General features: G+C 37.6%; 2 protein-coding genes across 2 annotated transcripts in view; both read right to left on the minus strand.

Annotated features, from left to right (window-relative positions):
• Window positions 1-3,632, minus strand: part of LOC112163312 (prolactin-releasing peptide receptor) — a 9,510-nt gene extending 5,878 nt beyond the window's left edge. The window contains exons 1-2 of the mRNA XM_024299649.2: window positions 3,424-3,632; window positions 255-730 (exon numbers count right to left, since the gene is read on the minus strand). Of these exons, the coding sequence (XP_024155417.1) occupies window positions 255-712 (458 nt within the window). The 5' untranslated portion in view covers window positions 713-730; window positions 3,424-3,632. The remainder of the gene's footprint in view (window positions 1-254; window positions 731-3,423) is intronic.
• An 8,130-nt stretch (window positions 3,633-11,762) lies between these two features.
• Window positions 11,763-19,551, minus strand: anxa4 (annexin A4). The gene is made up of 13 exons (XM_024299219.1): window positions 19,364-19,551; window positions 17,577-17,627; window positions 17,273-17,360; window positions 16,720-16,814; window positions 15,942-16,055; window positions 15,623-15,713; window positions 15,215-15,294; window positions 14,825-14,881; window positions 14,600-14,693; window positions 14,244-14,339; window positions 12,630-12,688; window positions 12,192-12,314; window positions 11,763-11,958 (listed from the first exon to the last, which is right to left on the minus strand). The coding sequence occupies exons 2-13, from the start codon at window positions 17,583-17,585 to the stop codon at window positions 11,902-11,904; spliced, it is 963 nt and encodes a 320-aa protein (XP_024154987.1). The 5' UTR covers window positions 17,586-17,627; window positions 19,364-19,551; the 3' UTR covers window positions 11,763-11,901.
• Between the last annotated feature and the right edge of the window lie 172 nt (window positions 19,552-19,723).

The following is a 19,723-nucleotide window of genomic DNA, read 5'->3' on the forward strand; positions in this document are numbered from 1 at the left end:
GTTGCTCCACACCAATCTACATCTCAGTAATGAACTAATGCAATTTTTATTTTTTTATTTTTTTGGCTAAAAACTTTATAATCATAATTAAAAGTCATCTGATAATACTTTTAGAATAGATCAAGCAATGATTGATCTATTCATAGCCAAAAACTACCATAGGGTGCAAAACAGAAAAAGTTCTAAAATATTTAATCCACACAAAAACCTGAGGAAGAACATTTGCAAAGACACATCATTTCAGATCCACCCACCTGTCCACAGCGATGGCTGTGAGGGTGAAGACCGAAACATACACTGTGACAGGTTGGATGAGGAACACCAAGTAGCACATTGAGCGACCAAAAACCCACCCGTGTGGGTTGAAGGCGTACGCCAGGGTGAAAGGGACGCACGTGACACACATGAGCATGTCCGAAAACGCCAGGTTTCCAATGAAAAAGTTGGTGACGTTGTGCATCTTCCGGGTTCGGCAGATGACGTACAGCAGCAGGTAGTTCCCAAACACCCCCACCATCACCACCAGGACGTAGCAGGGAATGATGAGCGGCTTGAACGTCTGCAGCAAAGCCACATCTGCAAACTGGGAGCTGAGATTGCTGGAGTTGCTCTGCACGGAGACTTCATAAACGCGACTGTCGGTCTGATCTCGAAGCACAGATGGTGGCGTGCTCCGAGTGGAGTGATTGCCCTCCAGGTGATTACCCTCCATGGGAGCGGAGCTGAATACCTGCACGGCGAGAAATAAAATAAAGCTGGATCACAGCCATTATGACAGAACATTAACAACTCCTGCAAAGGTCATGCTGTCATGATGGCTGGAAAATGTAAACAAGATTTAGATGAAGTCAGTTGATGACATTACATGCTTATATCATCCATTTATACAATACCAGCCACAGTTTAATGAGGTTCAAAATTATGACAAGTCATGGTAAATCCAGGAGCTGGGAAATGTCAAATTGTACATTTTCTCTTGATTTACATACTAAACTATTATGGAGAAATGTGTTAAAAGCATTAAATGACTGCATTTGGCTCCGAGTCATTTAACATCCTCAGAATACACAGTTTTTGAGCCCACATCCGGCCCCGGGGTCCCATTTTATCCCCTCGTGTGCTGTATGTAACCCACCAGGTCTGAATTTGAAGTCTGTAAGCGGCGGCTTCGCTTGAGATGCATGAGCACATATCAGATCATGCAGCTGTGAGTGGGGCGGTCAGGAGGGGAAAAGCAGAGGAATCATGTTGTCCTGACTTATTCATCAAAGAACCAACAGAAGGGGTTGCACGATCCACCTGTCACAGCGAACGCATCAACAAACATCTCTTGTGACGCACAGCTGTTGTGTACAAGAATAAATCTATAAATCATTTTAGAATTTCACTTTAAACGGGAAAGTTAGTTCTAAAATAAAGTTTTTTCCTAAGTCACTTTATTTGCATGAATAAACATATATATTTTATCTGTAGGTATGCATCAGTTTTGTTTTATTCCATCTGGTGCTTAATGATTTTGTTCATTTTTTGCATGTTCCTGCTAGTTATTGATAAAAGTGTCAAGTTTTTATATAAAAAACAGTTTTTTTCTCATAAATGTGCCTCCGGGAATCAGCCAGTGAAGCTTGAGGTCTTCACAAATGTTCCTTTCTCCTTTCTGCTGTTTTCCCCAATGAGAAAATGTTTTGTTTCATTATAGAAAGTGACTCCTGCAGCTTTACTATTCTTTAAAAGTTTCCCTCCATCTCACAGATTAGAGCTCTCCAGGAAAAAATCCACTTGTTTGTCTTAATCTCCTTATAAAATTTAAATATTTCTTTATGACTGTGTTGGCTGTGCTTTAATGCATCTGCTCTCTGGGGCAGGAGGTTTTCATCTCAAGAGAATGAAGAAAATTATGCGGTGAATTATTCCCCTACTGCAGAGGTACAAAAACACCACTTCTGTTAGTGTATTAAACTGATATTTTCATTTCCCATTTTAGCTGCCGTGGGATTTTGTTTTGTATGACTATTTATGCATGAAACACAAGCATTTGTTCCTCTAAGTGCCGGATTACAATTTTTGCCTTCCTTCTTTTTTTGGGTGAAAAAAAAGGAAATTTAAACCAAAATCTACAAAGCACCAAATAATGGAATAAACATGCTATTGATTTCATAAGTTTGTACAGAACAAACATAAATGTGAACAGGGTTTGTTGGCATGTAGAGGACACCCTTTGCTTTTGTGAATCTAAATTTTCAAATGAACTGTAAATAATGAAGTCTATTTTTCTTGTTTTTGCATTTTTGAGCATCCAAGTGAATTAAAATGAAGTCAGTTAACGAGTGAACAGGAGTCCCTCCAGTTTCTCCCAGTGCCGAGTTGTTGGCGAAGCAAGAATTAATCAAAATTCAATGCCTTATTTGAATTTTTTTGCCGTCAGTTTGGCTGAGATTCCCTGGCTGACTGCTGCGCTCGTTGTCCTCAGGCTTGTCCTTCTCTTTGTGCCTCGTTAGAGGAGCTTTCATACAATTGCAAAACCATTAACATGCAGTTCTGCTTGAGAAGTGTGACGCAGAATGACAAGCGTTAAAAGGCAACTTTCACTCCTGCTGTGGTTCAGAATTTCTGGAAGAACGTGTTGTGTGTCCAAAATCCTTATTTAGTTTAAGACATTCCCACTTTCAATTAAGACAAAAAGTTTCCTTACATTTTTTAAATTCGACTTCAACCATAAAACTGCATCATATCATTAGAGGTCATCTGCAACCAGTGTTAGCAAAAATAAATATCAGTTTCAATTTAAATATGATTTTCTGCTTGAAACAGCCATTAAATGTTTCTGCAGAAGTCTGTAGAAACAGTAGTGTCACCTAAATTCCTTCAGATTTTTTTTGTTGTGCCAATTGATGCATCACTAAAACTTTATTTGTCAAGCACTTATAAAGTGCTTCACATAGAAAAACATTTTTTCAATTTAAAAAAACCAAGAGCAAAAACAAAGACCTTCAAAACCAAAAGAAAAAGCAAATATTTTCACACAAATAAAAAAATACAATACACACAACCTTCCCACGCACACCACATTATAAAGCATGAAATGATTTATAAATAAAGAGCGAAGTAGTAATCTGCTACCAGAAAAACATATTTGCTCCCGTTATTTCGAACCCCATCATGCACAAATTGCAGAAAATATGATGAATGAAAAAGATTTGCATTTATTTCCTCTGAAAAATGACTTCCATGGCACATCATAAGTCACAATATTATTGCCTGCATGGAGACACAAAATTTGTTCCCCAGTGACATTTCAAGAAACACAAAATGGGAAGTGTGTTAATGAAAAAAAGAACAAATCTTTTCTAGTTCTATGACACCCCATGTTAAAAACGGTGTTGGTGTCCATTCATCACGGCTGCATGAAAGCATGGAGCTCACCTGTGCTGATGTTAGCGGAGCTGAGTGGAGAGTGTGCAGAGCTGACCTTCCTGATGTGCTTCTCACTGAGCTGCTCCTGCTGCTGCTGATTCAAATAGAGAGAAAGGAGGAGAGCGCGTGCAGAGAGCTAGGAGAACGATGTCTGAGATGACTGCTGAAATGTCAGCAAGCCAATAAGGTGGCTGAGACCCAAAAAGATTAATGCCTGGGTTGGACTTGGTGATGACGTTTGATCCAGAGCTATTTAGTTCAGTGATTAGAACTGGCACATGCTGGAGAGCTGCAGATGGTCACTTCTCTGTTCATTGGTATGGACAGGACTCTGCATGGAAGTGCTGCCATTTAGGTTTCATTTACAACATGATTCCAAGTCAATGCAAAGTTTTTCGTTTAGCATTTTTAGAGAATTTGCATTGATTAATATAGGTGGTGGTCCTTATTGCAAGACAAAAAAAAAAAGCATTTAAAAGCACCAAAACTAAAAAAAAGAAGAAAAAGGACTATTTTTCGCAGATCATTAATACATAAGTTTTTAGGGGGAAAAAAAGAAATGTAAATCATAAAACAAAAACACAAGATTTAAGGAACTTTTACACTTCTAAAGGATTTTTTTTTCAAGAATTTCAGCCACTAAACAGAAAAAAAGATGTACGAAATAACAATTCACATGAAAAATATATATATTTAGGAATGAGTTTCTCTTCAAAAATGCTAAATTTAATTTTATTCCTCAATTTGAACAAATATGCAAATCAGTTCTATCTGATTAATTTAAAATGTTTTCAAATAAAAAACCTTTTTAGAAATTTCTGTTCAAAGTAGTCTTTGCTGATGCAAATAATCTTTTAACAAAACTAATAAATACAAAAAAGTAGAATTTCTTCTTTATAAAAATCCAATATTTTATGAAAATAAGATTTTCGTCTAACTTTTTTTGCCTGAAAAATACCCCAAAATCAATTAGATTCAATGAATATTTATTGTATTTTTAACTAAAAAAATAATTGAATATTGATTGATGAAAAATTTATACAAAAATGCTTTAAAGTTGTGTTATTGAACAAAAAAGTTGGAAATGTTAAGAAAGATCATTCCGATTTTCTCTGACATTTTTCATTTTCCTCTAATGAAATAATGGCTTTTTAAATTTCTCCATTCCAAGTGTCAGACTCTGAACTCTTTTGAGATCATATAGTAATTCTAAAGTTCACACTACATTCGGGGTTTTAAAGTGCAAAGTGATTCACATTTTATATTCTCTGGTTCCAAGCTCTGCAGTAAACCCCAGATGTGATTTTTTTTCTGCCAAACTGAGGCACAGAATGACCTTCCCTTTGTAGCTCACACGATGAATAATGTAAAATGGCATAAAATGTTCCTCTGTCTTTTTTTCCCCTACATTAGACAAGTCGTTCCTTTTCGTTTTGCTGATGGAGTTTGAGTTGTAAATCTGCATGTCGAGGTAACAAATCAACGCAAAGATTCTTGTCATTCTAGCGTAAAGTACAGGATTTTCTGGTATAGCAGGCTGAATAAATAAAAGGAGCTCAGGTTGAAGACGCAAATGGCAATACTGTTACCTGGAATGGAAAATGCAAGGACACCATTACTTATATTTAATTGACGTGAGCAACAAAGCAGAGAACACACAACAAATGCTCAGACTTACACATCATACATCTCCAGCTGTGCCTACAGTGGGAGACGATGTAATGACACAGCTGTCGGATGCTACAGGTCTTTAAAAAAGATGGAGAGTCATGAGGAATATGTTGAAAAAGATAGAAAAGAATAGAATATTGTCCCGGGAAGCATAAGAAGTCTATGCAGTGAAATTATTGCAGCCTTCAAGGACAGCGTTGCACGGAGAGGCATGAATAACTGACGCACTGCTTTCATCCAAGCAAACCGGCTGCGGAGATCATAAAAATGCAAAACTACGAGGAGCAATCTACATATTGGAGTTATTCAAATAAAGGGGAGGCTGCTTTGTAAACAATTAGTTAATGGAAATGGGTTTAATGTGGAAGGATTTGTCATAAAGTCCATCTTTCTCTAGAGGTGTGTTGCTACATCTAATCTTTCACAGCTGAGTTGATGCTTTCTTTAGTTATATTTATTTTTAAAGAATAATTAATAAAAAGAGAACTTCATCTTATATAAATTTGGATTATGCTGTTTCTTTGGTTGATCAAATTTTGAGAATTTATATTTGCAAAACTTCACAATAAAAGTTAAAAAGAACTTAGTCCTTTTGGTTCCAACCACTGACTGTATTTGAGAACTGGACTGAGCGAGTGTGACATCACCCTCAGAAAACTGTTTACTTCCGGCATGGAAAAAATTAATTCAATCCAGTGGCCATTTTGGATCCAGATGTTGTCAGTAAGCAGTGTATGGTCAAATTTATCTGAGTCATTTATGCCGAGTATTCCAACAAATCAGAAGTGAGCTAGCTGGAAGGCCACACCCCTACCACTTGAACGTGGACTCGGGAGAATCTGTCAATTAAACGCTTCGAAGGTTTCACATAGCATCTGATTGGTTGGGGCCGCTCCAAACGGTTCCCACAAGGTTGGGAGCCCAACTCTGGAAAAACAAGCCCACACCATAATTCATCCTCCACCAAATTTCACCAAATGCAGTTCAAAATGTACCGTTCCCGTGGCAACCTCCAACCTCTGGTTGGTGTGATTGAGGAGGGTGCAAAGGATAGGATTAGTTAGAGGCAATTGATTCGCTGAAGGGAGCAGCTAAAAGATAAAGAGGAAGAATTTCTCACACCACTGCAATAGATAAAATCCACTTCATCACGGATCATTGAGCTTAAACCAATGGATTTTATTGAGCCTTCAGGGGTTCGGAGATGTGACAAATCTTTGTTGTGTGCACTCAATCTGCGAGAATCGAATTATTAACAAACTTGCTTTGTGAGCAAGAACTCCAACCTGTAACCAATTCAAGGATGACTTGTGTAACAACTGTAAGTTGTAGAAAACAAAGGTGCAACTTTTTCTTTTCTGTGAAAATCTATCATGGCATAATCCAATTCTGTTTAAATTTCAAACTTTATTGCATATGCACCGAATGCACAGGAGAGAGTTTGGAACCACTGAACATATTTTTCAGCTCTGGCGTGGATTTTCTGTCTTCACTGAATCACTTAAGCTTCACAACAAGATGTGATGAATGACAAATGATCCAGCCCACACAGAGTTCACAGTGTCTGCAGTGGGAAATAAAGCAGAAAAGAGTCGTGTCTGAGAGCTTAACTGAAATGAAAAGTACTCCTCTGAGTCAGGGACGCCAGAAAAACTATTTACACTTTAATCAAACTGTTAAACATCTTTTGAAATCGATGATTATTTAAGTATTTTTTATATAACAATATCTAAATAGTGCAAAATAAATGATAAATGATCAATTATAAAAAAGGCTGAATCCATATACAGGATACATATAAATCCTAATATAGGAAACTGTATGTGTGGCGTTGTCTCTGTAGCTTTACAGAAAGTTTTGCTTGAAAACTATTAAAAGTTGTAATATTTAACAACGAATTGATTCTAACAGAGGATCTATCTGTTCTTTATTTTACTTTTTTTAAGCTAAAATATCAAGAATACCTGAATTATTATAGTTTTTTTTTTGGGGGGGGGGGTTATAAGAACTTGCTAAATTATTAAAAACAACTATTGAGATTTTAAAGATGCAGTTCCCCCAAAAGCTGAATTTAGTCTTTCAGTTGTATCACATACAGTTAGATTCCCAAATATTTTCCCTGAAACACTAATAAACTTACATCTGAACCAGTTTGTTTAGGTTTCTTCTTTGAAATACTTTGGAGTCTTGAATAACTTTAACACTTCCTTATGATTTATGCTGTAGAAATGATAGACATTTCAAGGCCTCAGTTGATAAATTAATATTTTAAACCCATCAGAGTAATCAGTCATCATTGTAATTTTACTTAAAGAATTTCAAAGAGCCGTCAAACTCTCCGCTGACTGACAGGAAGTGTTGGGAAGTGGTGTCGAAATGCCAAAAAATCAAAAAGAAATAATGATAGATTTAGAGGCAAGAGGATGGATTCTGTTCATCAGATATTTCTCTGCCTCTTACAGCTGTGGGCAATGTATCATCACAACCATGGAAATAAATTCTGATTGATGGTGCGGAAAAATGAAATGAAAGATCAAGGAGGTAAGTATCCAGAGGTGTCAAGAAGACTTCTTCAGTTTTGTTAATGAGCAGAATGATGCTTTACCTGTTCTTGGGGGTCACTGAGATGCCTGAACCATGATATGAGTTGCTTGTGCTGAGTTTTTATAAACTCTACTTCTGTCAAACTCATTCAAGTTGTTAGTTAATGCAAATCTGGGGACCATTTGTCATCAGCTCTAAGTGTAGGACTGTGGATAAAAGCCTCGCCTGTCTCTGTAAATTATGAAAACTCCACTTAAGATTTAAAAACTTTCAGCTTTGCCCAGATAAATCATCTAATTAATTCAGCTATGGTAACTAATGTTCTTTATACAGTAATTTGGGCCAGTGAGAGCATGTAAATATTAAATACAAGTGGTCCTAGGATGGAGCCTTGGGGAACTCCACATGTGATTTCTGTTATCTCAGATGCAAAGTTACCACTTGATACAAAATATTTCCTGTTTTCCAAGTACGTTTTAAACCAATTTGGTAGTGTCCCAGAAGTTTGAGTAATATAGTATCAAATGCATCACTGAGATCCAATAAAACTAGCACTAATATATTTTCACTGTCTGTGTTCAAATGTATGTCATTATTATTCACGGTCTCAGAAGCCTTACAGGAAGACATCATAGCAGACGTTTCTTAATAAGAATTTATTTGACCGAGGGAAAACTGTTTTTTCAATTATTTTGCTTAAAAATGGCAGATTTGATATTGGCCTGTAGTTACTCATTTGTGTCTTGGCCAGTTTGGCCCTTTTTTGGAGGGGTTGGACTGCAAATATTTTCAGTGATTCTGGAAAAACACCAGATGTTAAAGAGAAGGATCTTTTAAATCTTGTTCGGCTGGTATTGGATGTCCTCTTTATGAGTTGAAACTGAGTCATTGAGTTTAAACTGGTTTCAAGTGGATACAGGTCATATTCTAGATTTGTTGTAGGTCATTATGTGTAGGCAACACTTTTACTAATTGTAAGAATTGAAAGAAAAACCCAGATTCTTATACGGAAAGTTGTAAATGATCTCTTCCGATGCACAGAATTTTCCTGCATGCTGATGGCGCTCAAGAAAATGATTTTCATCCAAATAGATTCCCCCTGTAGTTTTAAAATCCAATTCTGTTTCAGCTTTAATCACTGTCAAAAGTGCATGTCTGTCTAATGTTAGTGCGATTTAGGGCTCCATCTGTCTCACTTCTCACCCCTGACTTTTTCAGGCCCATCTGGAACGGTCTGTTTCTACTCATTTTGAATTAAACTCCAGTTTGTGTTGTCTGATTTATTTTCCTTGTTCTGATCCAACAAGCGACTCTCGTTCAGATGTGGTGGAGGAAACACCTAATATCATTTACGTGACAACTTTAGTGGACGGTGAGAGCATGTTCAGAAAATACAGATTCAAATCAGTGCTTTCATTCAATAATTCTTTTTTTTTCTTTGGTGAGTAACGGCACAAAAACAGAATTTTTAAACAGTTTTTATTATGTTTGGAAAACAATGCAAAACTCTTGCATCACCTTTCTTATGATGGGAAGATGGTTGTGACTAACAGCTGCTGCACTGCAGCTGGAAGCTGCAATGAATCCAGTTTGTTTTCTTGCATCACAGAGAGATGATGATGCAAACTGAAAAAAGTCTGGAGGCTGAGAAGATGTGGTCTTAGAAAAGCAACAGAAGAAAAGAATCGATGACGCTTCTGGGTCTTTCTCAGATTCCCACAAAATCTGATGAGAATTTTTTTTTTTTTTTGCATTTTGGTTCCTGGTAGAGTTGTTCTTTTTTGTTGTGGGAAAATAAGTCAGAGCTGTTTTTATTTCTGTTTGAAGTGAAATACATTTTTAAATGATTTATTATGTTTAAAAAAAAGACTGAATAGAACGAAATTTTTCATTTATTTTTGCTTCAGAGTAATTCTTTGAAACTGCTGGTTAAAACTTACAACTTTGATCTATTTTAAAGACGTTCCCAGGGCTCTTATGACTATGATGAAGTAACATTTTAGCTAAAAATCAAAACCTTTGACATTTTCTATGACATAGTTTCTGTGGAGAATCAGTGTAAATTTACCTCTGAGTTGAGGGCTGGACTGCAACCCCGCCCCCCTTCCCCTCATTGTTTCTGAGAGCTCAGAAAATGGAGCTTGTGGTCTGCTTGGTGTTTTTATAATAAGCTCTTTTTATAAAACTGCATTTTTTTGTCTTCTCCTGATTCACAATGATTAAAAAATAGTCAAGAATGCAATTTTAAGCTGAATTTTCTTAAGGTTTGTCCTCCATCATTACAAAAAATCTACAAGGACATGTTATTTTCATCAAAGTGATCTCAAATTAAATGTTCTTTTGCAAGAAATCATCTTTTATTAACAAAACAAACCCAAAAAGTGCAGTTTTTTGGCAATAATACCTACATTTTTTTTTATTTCTTAGCTAGTATTTTCTGTTTTGAAAAAATTATTGAAACGGGTTCAGGATATTCAAATGATTTATTTGGTTCTTTTGCCATGTTTTAAGGAAAACTTTTTAAAAAATGATTTGTAAACTTGCAACAAATACAGGAAATGCAGACAAACTAAACCAAAACAACTGATTTCTGTTCCTTTCTGGTTGTAAAAACTACAAGTGTAAACCTAAAGGGACACAGATTTTACTCCAACTGGAAGAAAAAAACTGCTGCATCCTGCATTATTCAAGGTTCTGATATCAGTTTCTGCAACATCATGTAGGATCTCCTCAGACTGTGATCTTGCTGCATTACTTTATTGAAAGGTTTGCCTCCACGTTTCCGACTCCAGGTGAGGGTTTGAAACCAGCATCATCTGCCTTCTTGTTAACAACAGCAGCTCTTCTATATTGGTAATAATGATCTCCTGTCCGAGCTCCCCACCCACATGTCAACAGTAAGAGGTCTAAGTTATGCCTCAGGAAATCTCATCCGTTGGAAACATTTGCTATGCACAGCATGTCCGTTGCCATAGTGAATTTGCACCTCTGTGTTTGCTCAGCTATTTAGGATATTCATATACCAAGCAGCAGAAGGAGAGCTGTATCTGCATGTTTGGCCACATATTCTCACTCCCACGAGTCACGGAGGAAACTTCTTTCTAAGAAAAAATGCTAAGCTACAGCCACAAGTAGGACTAAAACTATATAAAGCTCCTGAACAATTAGTGTTTGCTTTCTTAGGCTTTGTTTTTCTCTAAGCAAAGCGGTTACTTTACAATAAAAAACATCTTCATGGGGAAAGAATTTGTTTCAATGACACACTAGGACTCCCGTTAAAGTGTCAAATGTTTTAAAATATTTGTACACCAGTCAGGAAAACGACTGCAATGAGGCAAACGCATCCCCGACGGTAACTGTGCACCGCGAGATAATCGCTCAGCCTTTCCAGGATTCTCATCAAATCCGAATAGACTAAATGAGGTTTTCACCAGATGGCGGCCCCTTAGGAGAAAACCATGAATGGGAGCAGTTGTTCAGGAGTGCAATATTATGAAGAGCTGATCAGATGAGCTTTTTACAGGATGTAATCTCTTGTTACAGAAAGAGAGAGAGAGAGGGTGGGTGGGTGGTTTTGAGGATGTTGCACAGCCACAGCTGGTTTAGCAAGAGGAAAAGCCCTTTTTTTTTTTTAGAGATGAGGAGCACAAAACCAGGAGTAACGGTGTTACAAATACTGCATTACATGAAGCTAAAGTTGTCAGATGTTTTTTTTTAAACCTAAAATATGCATGCAGCTGTGTGCATCCTGACTGCTCTGCTTGGGGTCACTTTGATGGGAGCTTTGTGAAAACAATTATTTTACCTCCACCTAGTGGTCACCTTGAGTACTACAATAAAGCTGTAACTTACTTTGAGAGACGGTCAGGTCCTCTTTAAATTGATTAGTGCACCCTTTACTGCCAACCAAATCAGGCTATCAACCCGTTAATGTAATTAAGTCAAATGATACAGGGCTGACTCAACACATGAGGAGGTGGCATCAATTAAACAAATGGTCTTGACTGACGGCGAGGACGTTGGACTTGTAAAAGCTGGAGGAGGTCATAACTATTCATTTGATTCATTTAAAGATGCAAGAACTCCATAAGAGCACAAGTTCATCCAGCATCAATAACAGAGAGGCAAATGTGTAAAATGTCTCAGGCGTTTGGTTTAATTAGTATTGCAAAGTGTAAAACAGGAATTTTGTTTTTTTTAAGCAGAAAACATAAAAAAGGGAATGATTTTTAGAGTAAAGATTTTTCTGAAAGCTGTTGTGATTCTTCTCCTTCACTCGCCTCCACAAAGCTCCAGCAGGATTTTACGGTAATCCCCAGATGTGTCTCCCTAAGAGGAGAAAAGGAGTAAAACATATAAATGCTAAAGAATAGCAGCTCATCCATTCAAATGAAAAAAAAAATTTTAGATAATAAAAAAAACTACATTTCATACTGACCATATGCATACATTTCTTAGCAAAAATCCAGCACAAATCAAAGTTAGAACTGTGATTATCATTATTACTTCATGCTGATTTACTGCTAATCTTCCGCTGACGCCAGCATAGCTCCGCCCCTCACCTTGATGAAGGAGTGCAGACTCTTTCCATACATCTTCAAGAAGTGCTCCTTAATGTCCAGCATGTCAATCTCTGCCCTGGACACCATTATTCTTATGAGGACGGTGTCTGTGGTGCCCAAGCCCTGACAAAGGAAGAAACAAGACACTGACGATTCTCTGGGTTCATGTTTGATGAAACAAACAAAACCACTTCATTTTGTTTTTTTAGACAAAATTTCCACATTGATAATGTGACAAACTATGGTGAAAAATACAGATATCACAAATAATTTTAAAGACCCACTGAAAATTCTGGTAATATTCTAAGATGGATTAAAGATGTTTGGAGTGGGACTTAATTCCAATAATTAAAGGAAATATAAGTATTGCAGATATGTTCTCCGGCACCTAGCATTATATCTCATGGAAGCGCAAGGGGAAGAAAAAAAAATACTCACTTTCATGGATTTGTATAATCGCTCTGCAAAAAATGCTGGCTTGCTCCTCAGGCATTTCACTGTGGAGCATCAAAACAAATGAAGCATGAAATACAAGTTCATCTCAGATGGACAGACAAACACTTCATGTGCTCAAAGGTGAGGGGAATACACAATTCTGTTGTTTTGGAGGGGGCAAAATTGACCTTTGGCATACATTTAAATAGAATAAAGAAAACATCCAGATGGCCTTTAGCAAAAGACATAAAAAACACAATTTTTGTAATGGCTGGTATCATTATCTTGAAAATGTGATAGAAAAGAAGCATTCTCCTCTTAATATTCATAAAGGATGTGCAACATTCTGCGGCAAACACAAATCGACACATGCCTGGTTTGGAAGAACTGTTTTCATTTGTAAAAGTATCAGATTCTCATTTGTTGAACTCCCATCTAATGAGCAGCATCACTGCAGCTACTATTAAGGATAGAAAAACAGCTCGTTTCTATGGTACTTCAGTATCACAATCATCTTGTTTGTGTTTTTAGTCACATGAGGGAATGTTTCTATATCAGCTTTTGTCCATCACTTGTAGTCTACCAACATTAACTACTAAATTGTTTTGTTTTTTTTAGATAACAAGCCAAGGGACTATTTATTTATGCTCTGGGCAAGACCATAGAACCAATTAAGACTGTTGAATACCATTCAGGTTCATAAATAAATCACAGAACTGCGATTAAGACAAATCAAATAAGCATCTTCTATCCTTCACTGGTTACCTGTATTAATGTCGCCTGTTTTAACTGGTTACCTGTATCACAGACACCTGTCCACACCCTTAAACAGTCAGACTGCATCTTCTCCACCATGACCAAATAGCTGTCTAAAATGAAGCGTGTCTGCGATGAACACTACAGACCTCCTCTTTTGAAGTGGAACCACTTGCTGATCCAGAGGTTTCCAAATCCTTTTTTAACCACCGTCTGCGCATATGATTTATTTTTGCTTTATTAATATAAATATCATTGGATGAGGATAGAAATGAATGTGACAATATGTCTTACATTATTGTTTTTCCATACATCAGGAACTTTATAGTTTTAAGTGCACCAGACTTGAGCTGGAATATTTTTTGTAAGTTTATATTTCAAAAGGCAGACCACATAACGATACTGAAGTGCATTTTTAAGGAAGTTCAAAGAAAAATAATGAACTGCAATTTTTCATTTACCAAGCAAAACCGCTTGTTCTGTTTTCAGTTTGTACCCGACTGATTGTTAGTAAAACTTTCAATGAAATTCGTTCAAATGTATTTTATAATCTTCAAGTAATTCTGTGGTTGATTGGAATAGCACCCTGAAGGTGGGAGACTGGGGTGCAAACGAAAATCCTAAAAAACGGGGACCCATGCTTCTCCCTGTTTAACTGTCAGCATCAGGAGTTGGTTAGGAGGGGGTGATTAAACCACCAAATGATTGCTGATTCACCACACCAAATTCACAGTTCCCTCAGGCAATAGATCAAATGAGGAAAAAGATCAAATCTCAAAATCTAAACGTTCATACTAGATTTTTTTTTTTCTTTACTCACTGAATGTAAATTTGAAGCCACACATCAATGTAAATACAGACCTATAGCCAGAAAAACATCCTCCAAGGAGCCGGACATCTCCCTCTTGATGCTGTCCTCAATTTCTCTCCCAGAAACCTTCTTATACTCCTCAAACACTGGAAGACAAAACAATGTTTCGTTGAATCTTGGTGTAATTGACAAATGTCTCTTATTCCTTTATGGAAAATGTAAGACTTCCAACAATGACCACATGGGGTCAGTAAAGCATCAGTTTCCAAAAGAGCTGATCAGCTGAATCAGGTAAGTTAGACACAACAAAAAAAAAACATGCAGGGAAAGCCTTGCTGGAGAAACAGTTTATAAAACTATGAGGCTAACACAAGAATTTAAGACATCCTGGTTCTCATGAGTGTACCTCGCAGCAGATGGTTTCGGTTCCTCACACACAGCACTGTGAGGAATTTCACTTCATCTGTGCCCCATCGGGCCTCGCCAGCCTCGAAGATTTCCTGCAGTCAAAGACATTACAAAGAAATCTGACCCACATGTCCATTACACTCCTCTGGGGAAGATATGTGGTATTCATATTTATAATTATGGTTTATAAACATAATTTCAATCACAAACTGGGAAGCATTACCTTGGCATCTTTCACAGCCTGGGCTTCATCCACTTTATCACTTTCATCCCGTCCAGCCTGCAGCATTAAAAAAAAGAGAGAAATAAACTCTTTGCAAGGATTTCAAACTCCATTCTAAACACAATATACTAATGTAGTCTGTCAGAGAGTGACTTTTTTTTTCTCTCAATTTGTGGAAGAACAAGCCAATTCCTCAAAAGTTTGCATGTTCAACCACTTCTGAACAAGCGCCATCACCATCACCATCAGAAGGTTCACAAGGGTCATATGAGATACTGACCACTCTATTTGGTTAAACAGGAAGAAAAATGATACCAGTGTTTTCAGACAACCACAGCAATAGATTACTACACTTTGCAACAATCGCTTTCAGAGTCACCGACTGCTCACCGTCAGTAACGAGACCAGAACCCGTTGAAACATCCCAGAAGTGTCCCCACAAATGGCGTCTTCCAGGGTCTTCCCATATTCTGCCATTAGAAAAAAATAGTATTTGTCATTTATTTTGCTTTTATAACCTTTGTCTGCAGACATCATTATAAAATGACCACAGAGATTTCCTTTAATGTGATTTAATTAAAATAAAACACTTCCCAAAATGTCTTATCACACTCTTTTGTTTCCATCATGGAGAAACACTGAGCTGCCGCACAAAGAATAGCATTATACATAATTTACAGCATCCTCTGCTCTAATAATGGGCCTTAAGCACTGCTATATGATATCTTATGTAATTCAGAGACCATAGGGAGCCACGGAGACACACACAATGAAAGAAATGAGTTTCAAAGCAGTCACCTTTCTTGTAGACCTCATTAATGGCTTTTATTTCACTATTAGACCTTGAAGCCAGAATATCGATGAGACAGGCCTCCTCTGTTCCAGCCCCCTGTCCCAAATAGAGAGGGAAGCAGTTGAACACTTATTTGTTCAGAGAGAGAAATAGTGAAGGATTTCTCTCAGACAACAGGGAAAGAAAATGCAATTTACAAACACTTAATCATCACACAGGACTCAGATATAGGCTTTATAAGTGTTTGTTTATGGTGGTGCAAAAATGCGTATCGCTGGTAAGTAGAGTCACTACGATGACCCACATGTATCAAAGACCTCTGACCTTCATAGCAGTCCTCAGCTCATAGGCGTCATACACAGGCGCAGGCATTAGCAGACCCAGAACCACACTCTGGAAGTGTCCACTCAGCTCTGATGACAGATCATCAGGCAGGTCCTGTGGGGAGGAGGGGTTAGATTCATTAATCGGAAGACGTTCAGAAAGGCTGACTGACTTAAGTTACAGTCAATTAAAAACAGGAAACTACGCAACATTTTCCGGCGGCTCCCCCAGAGGGCGTGGTTTTTGGAAAACGGCTGCGTGAACAGAGGATTTGTTCAGTACAACCCCAGAACGGGACCACATGTGGGTGTCACCTCATGCAGCATGACTCACCGTCTCTGCCTGCCAGGGCTGCACTCACAATCAGCTCATGCAACGAAGCCCCTGCTCATTTTATTGACCTTTTACTGGACACTATGCGGCGAGATACCTATTATCTCTTTATGTCAATACCGTAAAACTTCCAAACATCTGCTTTAGTTAATTTATTGATCCCTTATGATGACGATACAAAGAAACAGGCAGTAGATAACACATGTCTGTAGACACAGGGTATGTTTGCTGTGGAAAGAGCCTTCCGCTTTTCATAGAAGTACCGTCTGTGTCGTTTGTTAAATATTTCAAAGTGATTTCAGGTTTTTGATTAATGGTTAACTCAACCTTAAATACACTACCTGGAAAAAAAAACGCTCCCAGTTCAACATTTCTAGGAGTCTATCCATCTTGCTAAAGACAGTTGATTTTTGATGTCTGTCAACTTGGCTTCCTCCAGTCTCACCTTGCCAACAGCTTGCTTGTACGCCAACTTGATGCGCTGTCTTTGAGCGACGGTGCGGTGCACGAGGATCTTGATGATAGCCGCTTCATCTGTGCCTAAAAGGGAAAAATTGAGGCACAATAAAAAGTTACTCGGGTGTATTTTTAGACAGTTAAGCTGCAAATGAGTGTGAAACAGAAGCAGACAATGCTCCTGCAGCCCTAAAGATCAGGCTGACACAGCACGGATTGTTGGCATAGAAACCATCTGTTTCCAAAGGAGGGTAAAGTAGAGTCAGGGGCAGACGATTAGACTAATAAACCATAACAACATCAACATTCCTTACAACAGATTTGCAGAAAAAAAGGGAAAAAAAACTCCACGTCTGCTGCCTCTGCACATATATGCCTTCATTGTTTTGGAAGCAGACAAGAGATTAGTTTGCAGCATGATCAGCAAAGTATGCATTACTGCTTTATGTCTAAATTCGATTTGACTAAGTAACGTCTAGTTCTTAAACGTTACTGTAAGACACTTTGCTAATGATGGATCCGACTGTGTCTGAGAGACTCACCAGCTCCTTTCATGGCTTTTCTCAGCTCCTGGGCATCATTGTCGGCGTTGAAGCCGGACGCCTCAGTCACTGTTCCACGGTTTCCGATCTGCACAAAAGATAATAACGACAAGAATTCCTTAAAAGTACAAATTATAGCGGTTAAATGAACAGATGCATGAACGCTATTATTGTGACATTAAAAAGCATCCAGAACAAGCAAATCAAGTCAGGGATTTGGATTTCCAGATATGTATCTACAATGTTCATGCAAAATTAACATGTAAATTTTGTCCACACGCTCAGGAGGAAACATCAGACTTACGGCTGCCATTGTAGGAATAGAATGGAGTTCCAAACTGGAGGTTCCTGAAAGCTACAAGAGATCAAATTACAGAAGCTCAGACGGGATTGCCATATGGACTTGTGTATAACAAAGCATGAAGAAAAAGCAGACAGATTACTGTAAAGTTTAAGTGTTAACTTTGATCAATATGTTTTAGAGTTCATTATCAGAGATGGTTTCCATAGCGCTTGTTTGTCTACAGCTCTCTGGTGTCCCACTTGAGCGTGGGTGTTCCAGGATCCCATTAAGCTGGTGTTTGTCTGGACACACCTGTAATTACTCCACTGAGAGGAGAGGTAGTGGGCTTTCTCTACTGTTTTCATGCATGCAGAGATAACCTTACACATATGTTGTCACCACAAATATTAAGCTAAACATCAAGTCTTAACTGTGGCAGAAAGGATAGGTTTTAGCATTCATCTAATATAGTTTGTGACTATAAGTCCTGGAGCAACAAGTGGGTCTTTTATCCCTCTTTTTGTGTTCTTTAGCTTCAATGAAAAAAATGCTAATTCTTAGAATAAATAAATAAATAAAGTAAAGTTTTGTAATTTATGTTTAGATTTTTAAATTGAGGTAATCTTATATTGGTAAAATAACTACTAATCAGGAGGTTTTGTGCGCATTTCCACTCCTCAAATGAGCAAAATGATGGTAATCTATGTCAGAGCTGTTCGTTTTTATAGCAAATATTATGTTTGCTGCACAGCAGTGTGGCTGTTCAGATGGAAAGTATATACCATAAATACATTTAAATGTATAGCTTTTATAATTGTTAAATGTTTTCATTTTTATGTTAAATAGAAGGAGAAAAAGGATGACAGTGCACCAAAGTCATTAAGCTGTCATTTCTGCATTTTTAAAACATGTTAATCTGTTGCAGCAGATGATCTTGCATGACAGGGTGTATTTTATTTTGAAAAGAACTTGTGTTTGTTTCCGTCTAAAACAAATATATTGGATGTATACGGAAAATATTACACTAATAATTCAACTATTGTAAATATTTAAAACTACAGTAAAATAAAGAGTATTTTTCTGAACAATAAAGTTGAACTTAGCAGCTTTTGGTCAGTAATGACCTGACAAACAAAGATCGTGTGTCTAACAGTGGTTCAGTGGAAATGAGGCGCATGATTTCCTTCAAACAAATAGTTCCGTATGTATCAACTAATTTTTCTAGAAACATGAACTTGACCCTCGTTGAACCAGAAAAATACAACAACCCTGTACATTGTAGGCAAATAACACACAGTCCTAAGCATTGTGTAGTCAAATGTGTGCAAATGTGAGCACCACACGACTCCATTTACGAAAAGAAAATTACTTTTTGAGCGGGGTTTGTGTGACACGCGACCTCACATATGTCACTCAACCCGATAGTCAAAAATATACATAAAGTAATTCTAGGAATGCTAATAACTGGATTAGAAACCTGTTAGGTCAATGAATTCGCTGAAAATGTACAGCAGTATGAAAGGAATTGAAAAGAACGCTGACATAAGATGGAAAAAATGATGTTATAAAACATATCCATCCACTATGTACCACAAATACAACAGCTAAGGACAAAAATCCATAAGTTCACTGTAAAAACAATTGCTCCAACAATTACTCAAGAAGCAGAAAACGTTACAGTTAACTTCGAAAGAAAAAAAACTACTACGGCACACCCTTTTGAGCAGAACACCAACCGCTGCTTTGAAGTCTGAAGTTTCGGAGAAAATAATCGAGGACACACCAAGTTGGTCTAAATGTTACCTTACCTTTTTAAAGCGAAGGTTTCTTCGGAAGAAAGTCTGCTAAAAAAGAGATGAGGGTAAAGTACAGACAGGAGTTTATAAGCTAGCTGCAGCGGTGTTCGAGTCCCGCCCACTCGGTTTGTAATATTTTCAGACCCTCTTCTGCTTTGCCTGTATTCCAGCGCACGTGACCTCCACTCGATGCTGCGTTCACGGAGTATCGTCCCAACCAAACTTCCCAATATGCAAATGTCGTTAATCAGCATTTTTGCGCAAGAGTTCCTGTTTCAAAGTGCTGTGTGAGAGAAGTTTTTTGAGTAGTTATTGTAGTACAATGAACTATTATTACCACTACTTATACAACTATTACTACTACCAGTACCA

This window comes from Oryzias melastigma, linkage group LG12 (assembly GCF_002922805.2).
Source record: "Oryzias melastigma strain HK-1 linkage group LG12, ASM292280v2, whole genome shotgun sequence".
In the NCBI taxonomy this organism is placed as follows: domain Eukaryota; kingdom Metazoa; phylum Chordata; class Actinopteri; order Beloniformes; family Adrianichthyidae; genus Oryzias; species Oryzias melastigma.